The 18,497-nt window shown below is 46.5% G+C and overlaps 1 protein-coding gene across 1 annotated transcript in view; it reads right to left on the bottom strand.

The window, feature by feature from the left end:
• Window positions 1-2,111: 2,111 nt before the first annotated feature.
• LOC146839499 (E3 ubiquitin-protein ligase TRIM39-like) overlaps window positions 2,112-18,497 on the bottom strand; it is a 182,531-nt gene continuing 166,145 nt past the window's right edge. Inside the window, exon 6 of the mRNA XM_085651541.1 lies at window positions 2,112-3,011. Within this exon, the coding sequence (XP_085507667.1) occupies window positions 2,572-3,011 (440 nt within the window). The 3' untranslated portion in view covers window positions 2,112-2,571. The remainder of the gene's footprint in view (window positions 3,012-18,497) is intronic.

Below are 18,497 nucleotides of genomic sequence, written 5' to 3'. Positions count from 1 at the left end.
GCGAGCGGACAGGGGTCAATCTGCAACGTTGGTATTGCTAGATCTGTCTGCCGCATTCGACACGGTTAACCATGACATTCTATTGCTAAGGTGGGAGTGAAAAATCTGGCTCTGCAATGGCTCCGCTCTTACCTGTCAGGTAGACGGCAGGCTGTGTTTCTGCCTCCGTATCAATCAGCTTTTTTTCCTAATGAGAATGGTGTCCCACAGGGATCTTCAATTAGCCCTATTTTGTTTAATGTATATATGTGGCCACTGGTGGAGATTATTAAAGCTAATAACATCAGTGCGGTCAATTATCCTGGTGACACGCAATTGATTGTATCCTTGGAGGGGGACCACGCGGACTCCCAAGAAATGTTCCATAAGTGTATGACTGAAATGGTGTCTTGGCTGAGGAACAACGCTCTGCAATTTAATAATGCCAAAACAGAGATTTTGCAAAGTGCCGATGGTTCTACCATCTAATTTCTGGCCTTTTCCCACGGATACACCTTTGGTACCTGTGAAGACAGTGCGTAATTTGGGGATCAGCCTGGAGTCACATGTGAATAAAGTAGTCACAAACTGCCTTTTGATTATTAGAGGCTTACGCAAGGTGATACCACTTCTACCCTCTAAGGTAAGAGGCACAGTAGTCAGGTGTGTTGTTCTCAGCCGCCTGGACTACTGCAATGCCTTGCTGCTTGAGTCTCCTGGCTATTTGGTTCTGCGGCTCCAGCGTATCCAGGCAGCAGCAGCAAAGCTTGTCTTAATGAGAACTCGTAATGCATCAACTGCTCAGGCACTAGCGGAGCTGCACTGGCTCCCGGTGAGACAAAGAATTTCATTTAAGTCTTTGTGCATTGTTTTTAAAGCTCTTCATGGGCTTGGACCCAGACCGCTGCAACGTAGGTTCAGCTGGTATGTACCTACACGCAGCTTGCGCTCCTCGGCAGCTAATTTGGTTAGGATCCCAAAGATAAAAAGAACTACCATGGGGGGGGGGGCGAGCGTTTAGCGTTGCAGCTGCGCGCCTGTGGAACAGTCTTTCACTAGAGATGAGACAGATACAGGATTTGTTGCTGTTTCGCAAGCAAGTTAAGACCTGGCTTCTTCCCAGAGCGTAATCAGCTGTCTTGCCTAGTTTGCAGCTGTGTTTATTTTTTTGCTGTGTCTTAGCGCCAGGATGCCCGTAGGGTTACAGTGCGCTCTACAAATGAAAAATACATACATACATACATGATGAGGGTGACGTCCGCACACAGCTAATCAACAACTTCTTCATCTGAATGTGAGTTTACAGGGTTGTTATGTCAATGTATGGAGTTAGCCTGAAATGTGTTGTGGCAGCTCTGTAGCTGTTTGAGTGTGTCTGTGTGCCACTTGACTGGATGCGTGCCGTGATGTGTCCATTCAGGTGGTCTGTACTCCACAATAGTGTAGAACTGCTAACTTGTTCCTGTGTCGGTTTCTTGTGACATGTTTTGTGCATGTGTATTGCATTTCTCTCCTTTTCCTCCAAAGAGATCACAGGTATTTCTCTCCTGTTCTGCTGTGCTTTTGACTGTGTCTTGTGTCTGTCCTTCCCAGGGTACTTTGCCTGTTGTTTGGTCAACACTGACCCCCAACACCCAGAATCCAACACCAGTGTGGGAGTTGTCAATTCCCATTAAGTGATGTGCCACACACCCCTGGACTTCAATTCTCCCACACTTTGTGACCGTGTGTCCACTGTAACGTACAATTACCTTGCAACTGTTGTGGAATAAACATGTTGCTGATGTGTAATGAACCTGTGCTATGCTTTTTTAGGTGCGTTGTTTGTCTCCCCACATCTGTCTGACATTTGCATACCTCACTTGTGGACTTGGTACCACTGACCGTGGATAGGTGTTGTCTCTGTGCATACCAATGTATTTCACGTCAACATCATTGTGTGTGATGAGTTACATGGACATGGTGAGTATGTGCTGTGGTGCCATAGTGGTGTGTCTCCCTCACATGTGTCACATCACCATGACTCACATAACGGTGGTCACATTGTTGTAGTATTTGGCATGCACTGTGTTGTTTAGCAGATCAACATCTCCATGACACATGACAAGTTGGAATCACAACAGAGGCAAGTATGGTGTACTGGTGAGTTTATTTAAAAACATGTGTGAGGATAGTGCACAGGATGGTGGATGCTGTACATTAGGTTTTGAATCCAAAGTTCACAGTAGAGTTGGAAGTGTTGGTAGCTGAAATGTCCAGAGTAAATTCCACAGTCATCTGCTACATTGGACCAACATGAACCCTCCATGTCATGTAGGCGAGTAGTGTCAGATACGACAAGGTGAACGTATTGCGCACAAAGAACATTGTCCAGAGCAGGTTTAGAGGCCCTGGGGGATGTTGTGGCCACACAGGGAGGTGTGGACATGTTTGTGCTGATCTGGCGGAGGCATACCAGTATGTCCCGATGCACCGCAGTAAGTGCATCCCACTTTGCCTCCATGCGGGCATGGTAGGCATCCTGCTCCTGTTTCATGTCCTTGAGGATCCCCACTACCTGGCCAAATCCTCCGGTGCTATCCTGGTTCGCATCTATGATGCGTGCCAGTTTTCGGTCATCATGCAGTCCAGACCCCTCTGCAAGGCGCGCCCTCTGCCTCCCACCACCCCTATCCACATGGGCAGGACCTGCGGCAGCACGCACAGGTGACACTGGGACCCTTTGGGTGGTGTTGCTGGTGGTGTTTTCTGTAGCTTCCTGGGGGTCCCGTGTCCCTGTGCTGTCGGTGTTCTGTGGCCTTGGTCTGTCCGTGTTGGCGGGGTGCCCTGTCTGTTTCCAGATGTTGGAGGCGTGGGTACAGGGGGTGCAGATGTTGGTGCTGCTGGTGCTGCACGATGACTCACACCGGAGGTGCCAGGTTGTTCGTCATCATCCGAAGAGGACAGAGACGGATCCACATCAGAGAGCTGAGTGTCCACCAGAGTCTGGGACAGGGACTCCTGTTCATTTGGTGCTATGACCCCAGCACCACCTGTGTTTGGAAGAGACACACAATGTAAGTTATGTTTCTACAGGCATCAATGGTTCACATAGATTACATTTTCTACTGTATGTCCAGATGCCTGCCTGTACACTGCTTTGTCCAGGGTTGTCACGGACAGAGATTGATATTGTTGTTGCACATTGCCCAGCCAAAATGAAGCATTTCAATGTGGATGTCGAAGTGTGTGCATGCCCAGCTCATGTATAGATATGTCTGTACATGACCATTACTACTCAAGGGCCATAACGTTGCTGACACAGGTGTGTCATGCCTGTACACATGTGAGCTTTAACAAGGACATACGTTCTATTCCACTGAGGAAATGTTGTAAGATTGGGGCATGTGTGGTAGCAGATTTTGCTAGTCTTTGTGTGCCACATTGATGTATTGGTACGACATGGCCACAGTCCGGTATGCCTGTGATGTCTTTGGAGGAAGTGTTTTTTTACAGTGTTCCTAGTTCCCATCTCATTTCATACAAGTGATGATGTCACCATCGTTAATGAGTCTGGTGCTGAGTTTTGTACGTACATATGTGATTTGACTTGTCAATGTTCTCCATGGTGACATGGATTGGGCAAGGTAGCACTCTGGCTTTTCAGTGCTCATGACAGTGAGGGCCGGTGGTGTGTGTGTTGCAGTTTGGCTGCTGTGAGTAGCATGTCTCCTCCAATGCAGTCCAGGTTAGACCTTGTGTCTACAGTGTCTATATAGGTGAGTGGTGTGTTGTGTGAAGGATGCATATGTTTCAGTACGATGTAGGAGTGGAATGCAGCTCACAATAGCACTGAGTGTGAATGAGACCATGCTATGGTGTCGGCTATATTGGTGTGTCCATTCCATTCACTGTCAGATGTCCCCTGTCAATGATATATAAGTGAGTTCCTGTGTGTTTTGTGCAATATACCATACATGGCTCGCCAGACTTGTCATCTGCAAGACACACGTCCACAGCCCGGCCAGGGGACACCCCTGGACACTGCATCCCCAGACAATGACTTTGAACATATGGCTGCTATGGCTGTGTGTGCGACCGGGTTTTGTTTGGCCAGTGCATATGTGTGATTGTCAGCCACATCATTTCTCAGGCCCAGTGTCAGACACCTTGTCAGTCCATTCCCACTCCCTGTGAGGCGAGCATGGTTCAGTGTGAGCTTGCTGGGTCATGTGGGTGGGTGCGGAATGTCTGTGACTGCAATTCCCATCATGATCTTGGCTACACCATCCTTCCCAGCATGCCCATACTTCCTTCCTTTTGACTCTGCTTCCCTGTGAGGGGGTGTGACAGCAGGTGCAAGATGGCTGACTGTGCAGTCCTGGTGTTTGTTGGTGCCCAGTTCCCAGCAGGGCCTTGTGCTCCCCACAACAGAGCCCAGTGTCAGACATCTTGTCAGTCCATTCCCACTCCCTGTGAGGCAAGCATGGTACAGTGTGAGCTTGCTGGGCCATGTGGGTGGGTGGGGAATGTTTGTGACTGCAACTCCCATCATGCTCTTGGCTACACCCTCCTTCCCAGCATGCCAATACTTCCTTCCTTTTGACTCTGCTTCCCTGTGAGGGGGTGTGACAGCAATGGCAAGATGGCTGACTGTGAAGTCCTTGTGTTTGTTTGGCTACAAGTCCAAAAAGAGCCCCTGTGCTTCACACAGCAGCACTCAGTACGGTGTATCTTTGGCTGATATTTCACTAAGGTGTGAGTCAATGCATTCTACACGGTGAGTTGTGTGGGGTTTTTGTTGTGGGGGGTGTGTGTCTCCACATGCTGGTAAGTATGGTCAGAGCTGTCAGTCCTTCTTCCCACCCGGCCAGACATCCCACCATGAAACGTGCTTCCATTGGAGGGCGTGCAAGTTGTCTTTCAGGATGTCAGGCAGTGGTGTCCTGCTTCTGATTGGTGCACAAGCCCTACCAGGCCCTTGTGCTCCCCACAGCAGGACCCAGTGTCAGCCATCTTGTCAATCATTTTCCACTCCCTGTGATGTGGGCATGGTTCAGAGAGGTCTTGATGGGCCAATTTGGAAGGGGAGCATTATCTGTGACTACAAACTCCATCATGCTTTGTTGTAGGGATTCTGCGTATGCACAGAACTATGCGCAGGAAACCAGAACCTTAGAGAATTGTGGTGTACCAGAAACTCCCCTCAGAACTATGAACCCCTTATCCGACTAGCTTAGTGTCACATTCGTTATCCGAGATTTAGCTCGGCGGTCCCAATGTATAGACAACCCAGAACATGCGACTTAGTTATTCTCAGGAATGGTGGGAACCCGAAATACCCGTTTGCACATATATATCAGTCCACAACAGAATAACTAAGACACAGTAAAGTTTAAAGAATTTATTCATAAACCTCGAGTCCTGTTATACAGTACTTTGGCTAACATAAGCAGACAAATGGTTAAGATCATTACCATTAGCATTGTTACAATACCATAGAAAATGAAAGGAGCGATCATATTAATAATGACAGTGGAAAACAACCACCCTCCTTTCTCTAGCAACTAATAAAATATTATTAGACTATTAGAAGGTCTCATAGGCTTGCATAGGGGACCCCATACCGTATAGATCAGCTTAGGTGTATCACATCAAAAGATCAGCTCAGTGTTCTCTGCTTCAGCTCTTCTATCGAATGTGTCTAAAAACCTGCTGCGCTGTAATATTAAAGCCTACGACTTTCTGGTATTTGCAGCTGCGTGCATGTTATGACTAAACAGTGGTACGATCACCCTGAACACAATCAGCCGGCACCGTCTAGTGTCCTAGGACAGTTCTTTACTCGATGTACAGACCAAGGGCACTAGCAACTGTTAAGGATGTATAAATAACATTCACTTGAGACAAGAGCGAGTCTGCATTTCTCAAATGAATAACATGTAACAACAGTGTCGGGTGCAAAGGCAGCAAAAGCAGCAAAATGGCTGTCTAACAGCTAACGTGATTGAGCTAACTTAGCAATGTAAAACGAGGAGTGGCCTAAAACCACGTGACATCCCCCTTTGATCGAACCAAGGGAACCACCAGGGGCGTATATTTTAATAGAACGCAGAGTTCACGATCAATGATGCAGACTAAAGAGCTTGAAACGTGAGTGTTCAGAAAATGAGAGAAAAAAGTTTCGAAGAGAAAAATATATAAAAACACAAGCCATCGTCCATAGAGGCCAACGATCGTTTGTGAAAAAATGCAACTCCACATGACTTGCCACCAGACATTGTGAGCACAAATGTTAGTCTAGGAAAGTGTAAGCAGCGTATGCAGCCGCAGCTTCCAGTAGAAAATCATTGGAGTCATCCGCAAAATTGTCTGTCATCCAATTCAGCAAAGAAAAAGAACACACGTGTTCCACAGGGAAATGAGTATCAAGCACTCCACGTGGACAAGAAGCAGGCATCTCGATGTATCTTCGTGCCAGGAAGTCAACTGCTGCCTTCTCGATATCCCATAAACCAAGGACTCCATGCGCCGCACCCAAGGCCATAAACCCGACTCCAGAACAGTCAAACTCATGAACCACTAAGGGATACATCAGTCGATCAAAATCCAGGTCAGGTGACACCAAGTTTGACAAGCACATATCAAGAGCCCATTGGAACGGACATTCGAGACAGTGAAAAACAGGCTGCACACAAGTGAAAAACGGGAACCGGAATGATAATCCATAAGCGACACTCAAGGTAGCCAGTGGTAAAGTGCCATACGATTCCCACATCCGGCTACGCAGATGGAACAGGCTGAATCCGTGGTCGAGTAGCGCAAGTCGTGCATCCATAGCGTAGAGCGCAGACCAACAGGAGTATGCCAGCAATTAAAGCGAGAATCAGAGGAAACCCTCCGAAAACACCTGAAAAAATAGAATGAAAAATAGCTGGTATTATACCAAAGATAGACTGGAAAGACGTCACAAGGCCAGAGCCTACAATTTTAAAAAAAATGGACCAGACCAGTCGTGGAAGAAGCATTGAAGATAGTGTGTATTAATGTGCCAAAATGCAGGGGGAGGTCAGTATTCAAAAGAGCTTGAACTTCTGTGCGAGTGTTCGCCACTTGAAGGAGAAATGTTTCACGGGACGAAGTCAACGCAACCTCCTTTTGAGACAAAAGAGCCCTTATTCTGCTCATCCTATTGAACTCTGCTTTCAAGGTTGGAATCGTCGGCCAGATGGATACATCAAGCCGGCCTTGTGGGGGTGGGAAAAGCACGTTATTACAGCATATTACCCTTCGTGAAACCGAAACAATATAGGGAATTCCAGCTAACATCCCACAGCAAGCCTCACTATTTAAAAGCAGATAACTACCATTAGCAAGCAGCGTAAATGATGGCGTTATAACTGGCACAGGAATGCCCTTCAACACGCAAGCTAAATTAGGGGCATTCATATTACACGATCCATGTAATTGGATATGTCTACACACTACGGAATGATCAGGAGCAGACGTACACTCCTCACCCTTCAAATAAACTTCTTTGCCTTCTCTCTCACATCGATATGTAAATGGGAGAGACCAGACTTCATGCAAGAATGCAGAACCAAGTTTTTCATATCTGCCCAAGGCGTAATGTTTCATGCACGAACTAAACCTATACATAGAAATCGGGAGAGTGACCATCCCATGGATGAGCCACACTGCATAATCAGACTCAGCCACTGAAAAAGGCAAAGGCTCTAACTTTTCTATATGCAGTAGTGAATACGTAGCATCTTTCATGGACATGAATTGCTGCTTTGCTGTCAGATTAAATGGGCGGAATAAAGAAGAAATATTCATGTAATCCCAAGGTACTTTCCCCGCCTTTAACGTCTGCAAAGTCCAAGCAAATTGCATAATCGATCGTAATTGATTTTGACCATGATATAACACAGACACATCCTCCTGGACAATATCTACAACAGATGAAACAATGTTATCTAATGTATATATTCTCGAAGATAAGGTGTTAATACTATTATCTATTACTGCCAATACTTTGTCCATATTGGCCTGGTCAATAGCACAGAGCCTGGAAGCAGCCTCAATCTGCGACAACTTCCAAACCTCGTTGTAAACAGCATACACCCACCTTTTGGATCTTCCCAATGCGGGACCTTTAACAAAATCATTCAAATCTATTTTGTCATGTAAACGGGACAAGTGAATTTTTACAGAATCCAATGTGGAATGTTGCAGCCATGTCTGGCACAATTTACCTACCGAGTAGGTAGTGACAGTGTGTGAGGACACAAAACGAGGGTCTACTCTATCCTGTATGTATCCGGGAACCAACCCCAAAAATCTGCGTTGACAGGTATCCGAACTTCTCTGCCATACCAACCAACCTTTAGGGTCAAATGCACTAATATTGAAGGTGGAATTTGAAATAAAAGATTGCAACATAGCAAGGGACAGATCTGTGTGATTCTCCCAATCAGGATAAGCACTCAGATCCGGGATCGAGGGAGAAGTTAATTTTTTAGATATCGCCAATCCAAAACAGGTTGTCTGAAAAATTGTTGAATTTAAAAATAACATGTGGTTTGGGATGAGGCAGGCACGATGTAAAGCTTCTGTTCCTTGTACTTGCCAAGACTTAGTGCCCCAAACCGATTTGAGATCAATATTATCTTTCCAAACGTCATACCCTCCAATTGCCAAATCGTCCATAAAGGACTTAGAAAACAACAATTTAGTGTGTGTCAAACGCACCTTTGAAATAGGTTCGTCCTTAAGTTTAAAATAAAAGGATGCATTATTGGACACACTGAAATCTGAAAAATATGAACATTTGTTGACCAAAGTCTTTGAACTACCAACCATCGGGGCAGGGCAATGTTCCCACTGAGTAAAGTTGACTAAACTACGAAATGTGTTAGCCCTATGAAGAAAATGAGTACCATAATGTTGATAACAAAACTGCTCTGCATAGTTTTCAGTATTCACATACAAATCCTCAGCATCAAATGCGGCATAGTATTTCAAATCAGAAAACAGTGTCTCTATAGTTTTTACATCCCAATCATCAGATCGAATGTTCTGTTTTACCACATCACCCATAGAAACACGATATACAGATGGTACATTAATCACTTCCGTGGGCCCATGAATTTGAAATTTAACTGCATCCCATGCTATTCCATCACGGACAGGCCAGGCGGTGATGTTCACAAAAGTCTGGTCCCTCTTCATGATGTGTGACGATGAATGTGGGGCCAAAGTTCCATTAATTAATCTAATTGTAGAACGTTCATTCAGGTAGTGTCCATTTATGAGCCTAAAAAACACCACCACAAAGCCAATGGACATGAACAAAAAAATGCAAATGAGCACCAGCCAAATGTAAATCCAGGGGGGAACCAAAAATTGTCTCTTGAACCAGGCAAAGAATTTTGAAAATTTGGAAGGGGCAGTGGAAGTCAATGATTCAGTTTCAAAGGAAGAATTAGACTGGGGAATTTCTGATGAATGCAAAAGGGGCAATGGAACATCAGCAGGATAAGAATACTCAGCATCATCGGGCAAATCACCATCCGCAGGCGATACAGCAGAATCAGAAAGTACTTGCATTTCAATGGCAACCTCAGGCACGATATCAGATGGTGGCACCACAACAGAACTGCGCATCATTGAAGGGCAAGAAACTGAAGGTGTCAGACTATGGAGTATCGGCCACCCTGTGTAGCTTGACATTGTCAACTGAAATGTACCTGTTGTCTCTGTGACCAGAAAGTGGAGGTAAAACAACTGTACGTGTACCCTCAACTCCAAGCACCGGCACTGGTGCACGATAAGAGGGGCCAAACTCTTTCTTCTTCTCCACCTTCTCACGGACCAGATCACCAACTCTGGGTAGCCAGCCGACTACCGGAATCTGAAGTCCAGCTTCGGACGCAGAGGATATGTGCTCTTTTGCTAGAGTGTCTCTTGCTTCTTGAAGATTCTGTAAGACAGTACAGTGGTCATCTAAGTCAAAAGGCGCGGCCGCCGCCGCCATGTCTAGACCCTCAAGGTCTGGGACAAACATTCGAACCCCGAAGAGCATCATGTACGGGGTCCTCCCACCCAGAGACCTTCTAGGGAGATTATTAAGTGCACGTTGGACGTCATACAAATGGGCTAGCCAGTTTTTGCCAGTACCTAACACCCTGGCTGTCAATGATTGCTTTAGGTCACGGTTCATTCGTTCCACAACACTATTGCCCTCAGGCCGGTATGGAGACGAAAATTTGACTTGGACCCCCAAACTTCTCATAGCTTCTTTGTACGCCTTAGAGGCGAACGCAGGGCCCTGATCAGAGTGAAGGGTTCCACATGCAAAACTCCCTATAAAGACACGCAATGCTTTGATGACAGTCCTGGCGTCAGCACTCCTGTGTGGCCACACCCAAAGAAAACGTGTGCACGAATCCACTGCAACCAAGATATACTTGTACGCAGTGTCAGAGGAAAAAGGACCGCAGTGATCTAAATAAACACACGCTAGTGGTTGATTAGATATATGCAGCTGCGTTTGTGGTGGACGCGCCACAGAAGACGGCTTTATTTGTTGGCAAATACCACAATTGAGGACATAAGTCCGCGTATGTTTGTACAAACCGTACCACCAATAACGCTGCTGCAACAGTGACACAGGTGCGGACACTCCGGCGTGCGCAGACGCAACACCCTCGTGCGCAGCTTGCACCAAAGCAGGCCTGCAGTCTGCATTGGGAATAACTCTATCCCCAACATCATTAATCCTCACTAACGGGACGTTATCAGGACTTAAGTGATAATGGTATCGAGAAGGGAAACCTCTAGGGAAGTTTGTCCCAGTCTCTGAAGCAGCAATGGCTGCCAAGATGTCATCATCGATCTTACTTTTGGATCTTGTAACTGCTGCTACCAAGTATGTTGCCACTGCTGTTTTAGCTGCCTCGTCAGCCAAACTGTTACCGACAGCATGGACGCCAACTCGTTGGTGACCAAGAGTGTGAATAACATTCACAAGGGGCCGACTGCCTTTTAGTTCAGCCACCCTAGCCCACAGCGTTTTATGCTTCACTGTGCTACCTTTTGAATCACGAAATCCATTCGCGATCCAAAACATCAGATTGTCGTTGTAAGACTGAACACAATAGTAAGAATCACTCACTATAAGAGTTGTGACTCTATGATCAGCAAACTCCAGTGCAAGCACCAGAGCACGAAGCTCCGCCAATTGTGCGGTACAATCACCCAAAGTCTGCGTATGCACCGCATCCTGTATGAATTCTCCATTCACGAAAGTACCAACAACAATTGCGCAAGCCGCTGAATAAGCGTGCCTTGATCCAGTTGCGGGCTGCGCGGACCCATCAGTGTATATGACACAATGGAACTCCTCCAACGGGCGCAATGTAAGTGGAGCCGGATGAACTAATTCATACTCCAAACTCTCCTGAGTCTGTAGCCCTGCGTCAAAGATGTATTCGACGTCAGGCGAGGCTAAGGAGGTCGCCCATTGTATCCACCTTGGATGCAAAGCTTTAGAATTCGGCACACTTGCTTTAGTGACTGCCTCTAGGGCAGGAAATGGTGTCACCACCATCATGCGTTTCCCCTGTGATAGCGCTCGTTCTTTCAGGATTGCCATCTGAACTGCTGTCAAAACCTTTTCGACAGTGGAGAAACGCATTTCAGCCGAAGTATATAAATGAGATTTGTAAGCAATGGGGACCGTGTCGCCTTCATTGTATGTTAAGTACGTGAACCCCTCCACACCCGGTACAATTCTTATGACCAGGTTTGTGTGGTTATCACGAGTTTGTAAATATTTCGCAGTAAGAAGGTCAGACTGCAAAGAGTGCAATGCAGCCGAATGCTCTGACAGCCAGCAAGATTTGGTAAAAGTTGGTTGTACCAAGGCATATAGTGTCTTGATACGCTGGGCATATTCAGGAATGTAGGTACGACCGAAATTCAGAAAGCCCAGCAATGATTGTAGTTGTTTCAGTGTCGCAGGGATACGAAGGCGTGCGCATTTCTCAAGGAACTGCGGAGCCAAGCCGCGGCCCTCAATGTTGAGTTCGTACCCCAAGAATAATACTGTGTACTCGGCAATGTGGGACTTCTTAAAGTTAAACTTGTAACCAAAGTCCGCAAACATAGTAATTATGTTGTCCACGCAAGCAAGGTGTGGAAGCAACTCGTCGTCTGTTAAGTATATGTCATCAACGTACGAGTATGCCTCCGGGTCTACCATCTCTAAGAGAGAGACCACACGGGCAGCAAATACCCCAGGACTATTCTTATAGCCCATAGGAAGCCTTTTGAACACTTTTTGTTTACCACCCGAAGTAAAGGCGGTCCACTCATAACTATGAGGGGATATGTTATGGCAATAAAAGCCATTGGACAAGTCGAGTGTGGTTTTGAACCTCTTTCTCACAAGACTATCGACGAGAGCCGAACTATGTGTATTTTGCACCGCACAATTCCGGCAGTGCGAGTTTAAGTGCCGGTAATCCAAAACTAGGCGGTACGATCCGTCAGGCTTCGTCACAGTGAATAAAGGATTATTCATGGGTGACACACACGTTTCAATTACTCCCTGATATTCCAATTGTTCAAGGATAGACGCGACGTGAGACCTAGCTTCCCGACGCATAGGGTATTGAGGTTGTGGCTGGGGGTCGGACCGCAATGGAATTTCGTGGAGGGCAGAACATTTATCCCACCCCACCTGATTACGATACAACGCAGGTGCTAGCACCCGTGCCCACTCCTCGGCTAACCTCCCAGACTCCTCCTTGGGCACTACGTGTCCAAAAGAAGGAAGAATGACTTCTTCCCCCCTTGGAGCGTTTAGAACGAAAGCCGGGGGCCAATCTTTCTCCGCCAATAGTATATCATAGGTGGTCGTCAGATTATCCCAAAATACCGCGTTAATTTTTCGTTGTATGTCACCCTCAATAATGAGGACTACTTCAAATAATCTCTCAGGGGGGACTACGCGAGTATCAGCAGTTTTTACTGTCACATAGATTTTAGTTGCTGTCGCCTCCAGAAATGGACGCAGTGCTCCCCGCACTACTGTAACTTCCGCCGCGCTGTCTAGCAGCGTCAGCGCCCATTTCATGTTCAGAAGCTGTGTCCGTACCATCTGAGGCATACTTCGCTGAGATTGCAGCAACTTTCTTTTTCTGAAACGGAGGACGTGGACGTGCAGAATCTTCTTGCTTGCCTTTTCCGTCCGCCTGTCGGGGCTGGTCTCGACCTTGGGCACCCCGGCCTCTCCCACGGTCTCCGCCACCAAAGTGTGAAGCTGTTGATTCCTGTGAAGAACGAGGAGAGCGCTGGTCAGGAACCTGAAATCTATCAGGTGACTTAATACGAGAACGATCACGCAAATCATAAGTGCGTTCAACATACGCCTGAACAGGAGAGGCAGGACGAGTATCCTGTTTCTGTTGCTGTTTATCTTGTTTCTTAGCTCGCCAATTTTGTTTTGGAAAGTTGGGTTTATCGTCTTTTGTAGACGAACTCACTTTAGTGTGCTGTACTACATCAGGAATTTTGATGGTGGGTTTCACGCCTAGTGCACTACGTCCAACCATCCTATAGGCTTTTGCAATAACTTTTGCATACTCCCTCGGCTTATCTTCTTCCGCAATTAGTTCCATCATGTTTCCCACTTGAAACTGCATGGCATCTCCTTTGAGATTTCCCATAATCATGGAACATACCACATCAAAGCTGTCGATAAGCCGCATTCCCAACTCAATAGCTGCTTCCGCACCATGATCCTCCTGGACTTTTTTGATAACGGAAGGTAGTACCGACATAGACGTAGTGCCGAAGCACTTTGAATAGGTCGCGGCAAAGACCTTGCCCCAATTGTCACAATCGACAATGTCTGGGACTAGTTCTTTCGGCAAAGTAATAGTGAGTATCCTGTGTTTTTCCACAGGACTAGTGTTAGGAAACACGGCTTCTAGTTGATCGAATTTTTCTGCAAGCCAATAAGGAAACTCATCCTTATTCTGGGGGCGCTTGCCAACAACCGCGTTTACCATTACAGGACTGATCACCACCGCATGATGGTGATCAGCCCCATGTCCCGCAACTGCAGGTGCCCCCACCTGTACAGTGCGCGACACATACTGCACTAAAGCCCTATGGACCGTAATCAGGGTTGTGTGTAGTATACGTAAGCTATCCACACCTACCGTCAGGTAGCGTGGATGAGGTGTATGTCCGGCCAGCACCGGCCAAGTAGCTCCTTCAATTGACAAAGGACCCAGTCTCGCCGGGGTGACCGTGTGGGGGAGGGCGCCATTAAACCAAATAGTGTGCTGCGAGGTAGAAATAGGAATTTCTAAAGCCATATATGGGGTATAATGAAGAGGCACCTGCGTAGCAGTGTATTTGTGGAACGTTTTATCGGTATCTTCCACAGCCTCAAAGGTAACCGAAGAGTAAAACAACTCATAAGGGTAAGTGGCACTTGCACTTACGACAAACACCTCCGCCATCCCGTCATCAGGCACCCCATACGTCCTCAAATGAGCACGTAGAGACACCCTACTATGAGCGGGAATTTCTACCGCCATTAGGACGAAAAAGAAGATACAACGAGATCTTCAGTAGCACTTGGGCTTAGATTAGTGTAACCTTTTTTATTATCCAGCTTGAAAGAACCTATAGCCTAAAACCTAGGTAGGTTAAACCGTCACTCCCGTTATCCGGAAACCAGAGTGAGGGCGTTGTGGACTAATAAAAGCACTACTAAGGCATCTCAGATATTAAGACCAAACGTTAGGTGCGCCATGTTGTAGGGATTCTGCGTATGCACAGAACTATGCGCAGGAAACCAGAACCTTAGAGAATTGTGGTGTACCAGAAACTCCCCTCAGAACTAAGAACCCCTTATCCGACTAGCTTAGTGTCACATTCGTTATCCGAGATTTAGCTCGGCGGTCCCAATGTATAGACAACCCAGAACATGCGACTTAGTTATTCTCAGGAATGGTGGGAACCCGAAATACCCGTTTGCACATATATATCAGTCCACAACAGAATAACTAAGACACAGTAAAGTTTAAAGAATTTATTCATAAACCTCGAGTCCTGTTATACAGTACTTTGGCTAACATAAGCAGACAAATGGTTAAGATCATTACCATTAGCATTGTTACAATACCATAGAAAATGAAAGGAGCGATCATATTAATAATGACAGTGGAAAACAACCACCCTCCTTTCTCTAGCAACTAATAAAATATTATTAGACTATTAGAAGGTCTCATAGGCTTGCATAGGGGACCCCATACCGTATAGATCAGCTCAGGTGTATCACATCACAGGATCAGCTCAGTGTTCTCTGCAACAGCTCTTCTATCGAATGTGTCTAAAAACCTGCTGCGCTGTAATATTAAAGCCTACGACTTTCTGGTATTTGCAGCTGCGTGCATGTTATGACTAAACAGTGGTACGATCACCCTGAACACAATCAGCCGGCACCGTCTAGTGTCCTAGGACAGTTCTTTACTCGATGTACAGACCAAGGGCACTAGCAACTGTTAAGGATGTATAAATAACATTCACTTGAGACAAGAGCGAGTCTGCATTTCTCAAATGAATAACATGTAACAACAGTGTCGGGTGCAAAGGCAGCAAAAGCAACAAAATGGCTGTCTAACAGCTAACGTGATTGAGCTAACTTAGCAATGTAAAATAAGGAGTGGCCTAAAACCACGTGACAGCTTTTGGATACACTCACTTCACCTGCATACCCACTATTCCTTCCTGTCAGTCAGCTGCACTGTGAGGTAGTGTGTTTGTGGTGGCAAACTGTCTGGCAGTGTTTATTTGGCTTTGTGCCACTGCCTTGCTCTATTTGTTTGTAGGCTGGTACATGTCATGACACAGTTCCAAGTCACTATGAGATGGCAGGTATTGTGTTTGTCTGACTAGCATACACATCTGGGGAAGATTATCTATTGGTTACTGTGGCTTTGCTAACGGTGCATGTTTTCACTGTCCCCTTGCCACACAATATTGAGCATGTTGTTTGTGTACTCACCAGGCTGTGGTATGTCTGCTAGACCATGGACACTCTCTGGTGGTAGGATGTCCCGCACCTTCTCCTCCCAGGCCCTGAAGTATACAGGTTTGGCAGGAGGGTCACCGCCAGTGCGCTGACTCAAGGCGTGATCTTTCTCGATGAGTTTCTTGACCCTCCTGCGCATGTCATACCACCTGTTCTGGATATCGTCCTTTGTGCGCAACGTTGGTGCTTGTGAATTCACCTTGTCCACAGTCCTCGCCCATATCTTGGTTTTCTGTGACATGGGGGTCCTTTGGACCAATGTACCAAACAAATGTGGCTCTACTCTGATGATCTCATCTACCAGCAATTCTAACTCATCATCTTGAACTTTGGGGGCATGATGATGGGTGGTGGTGGTAAGTGATGTGTGTGTGAGGGTGCAAGTGAGAGTGGGTTAGTGTTGGTTTTGCTAGCTGTATGTGTGGGTGCTTTTGGTGAGGTGCTAATGGTGTGAAAGTTGTGTGATGGGTGAGTTGTGAGTGTGTCTGTGGTTGCTGTGTGAAGGCCGTTTTCTGCTGGCTGTTGTCTCTTATTTGCAAAGGATTATGGTAGTGATTGATGTCCTTTATGTAGGTGGACTTGTGGGTGTGTCTTTGGTCCAGGTTTTTCTTCCTGATATTTATTGACTTTGTCATTGCTTGTTTGGTCCTTTTTTTGTCTTTTTTCCTTTGGGTTTTCTAGGCATGAAGGAGACGTGATCAAAAATTAACCAAGTGGTAAACAGTGAAAGTCCAGGGGTGTGGTTGGCACATCATTGGTTGGGACAATGACTACTTGCACTCTGGAACAAGGATCTGGGTGTTGGGGTTCAGACCTCACCACACAGCAGCCAAAGTACCCTGTGAAGGACAGACAGAAAACACAATCAAAAACACAGATTTACAGCATACAACTACAATATACATGCCTAAAACAAAACCCAAACTACGTACACTCAACCTATCAATCAGGTAACTGACTTTGGTGCACAGAGCACTGCATAATAAGGGCCCTCTTTATATTCAAAAGAGGTTTGCCTTCTATGTCCCAAATAGAGTGCTGCGGTCCGCCTCCCTGCGACGGCTGGCGATTTCTCGCTTTCGCAGTGCTCGTTTGGGTGGCCAGTCTGTTTCAGTTAAAACAGCCATTGCATGGAATTCCTTGCCTCTGAAGCTTCGAGTCATTCAAGATCTTAGGCTTTTCAAAAAACAATTGAAAGCTTTTCTATTCTCAGGTGTGCTTTAATGGATTTCCTACAGGGTTTCGCTGTCAGCCTCCGTGCCAGGACACTCTTGAGTATTAGTGCACGTTATAAGTATTGTATAACATAACATAACGTAGACACTGTTTGGGAGTACAGACTACCTGAAAGGACATATCACAGCAAGCATCCTGACAAGTAGCACACAGCCACACTCAATCAGCACCAGTGCACCACCAACATATATCAGGCAAACACCATACTTTGACAACACATTACTGTATACTGACATTCATGTGAAGAAGTTGTGGCTCAGCTGGCTCCGAACATACCCTCACCCTCATCATCACTGGCATCATGCCCCAGGGCAGGATCCTCCACGGCTGGCGGAGGCCGGTCATCATCGTCATCTTGGATGAGAGGTAACTTCTTCCTCACTGCCAGATTGTGTAGCATGCAGCACACTATGATGATCCTGCACACCTTAGCAGATGCATATGGGAGGGCCCCTCCTGTCTTGTCCAGGCAGCGGAATCTGCTTTTCAGGAGTCCAAATATCCGCTTGATCACTCTCATGGTCCGACCATGTGCCTCATTGTAGTGCATCTCTGCCTGTGTCACAGGGTTCCTGAGGGGTGTCAGCAACTACGGCATATTGGGGTATCCGGAGTCACCTACATAAAGATTGCACATTAGATGAGCCTTAAAAGAGGGTGTAAATCAACTTTAGCAAACACACACAATGGTAATCAGTCAGTACACACCGAAAAGCCAGGCACGCTGGTACTGCATCTGTGACATTATCATTGGGATGCGACTACTCCTCATGATGTAAGCGTCGTGCGCTGAACCTGGGAAACGTGCACACACGTGAAATGGTCATGTCCGCCTGACATACCACCAGAGCATTGATTGAGTGGAAATGTTTCCTGTTTCGGTATGTCTGCTCATGTGCCTGTGGCGGTACCAAAGCCACATGTGTCCCATCAATGGGGCCAAAGATATGTGGCATCCTTCCCAGTGCATAGAAGTCACCCTTGATGTCAGCGAGTTGTTGTGGTGTTGAGAAAAAGATGTAGTGGTTGAGGAAATGCAACATCGCCTCCGACACATCTCAAAGCACACGGCTGAACATGGTCTGTGACATCCCTCTAGCAGTAGCGACAGTGTGTTGGAAAGTACCAGTGGCAAAGAAGTGTAGGGTTGCCATCACCTTCACCTTGGGGGTCAGCTCTGTAGGGT

Source organism: Triturus cristatus, chromosome 4_1 (genome assembly GCF_964204655.1).
Source record: "Triturus cristatus chromosome 4_1, aTriCri1.1, whole genome shotgun sequence".
In the NCBI taxonomy this organism is placed as follows: Eukaryota; Metazoa; Chordata; class Amphibia; order Caudata; family Salamandridae; genus Triturus; species Triturus cristatus.
The sequence above is the reverse complement of the archived record's forward strand: the minus strand, read 5'-3'. Positions and strand labels throughout refer to the sequence as shown.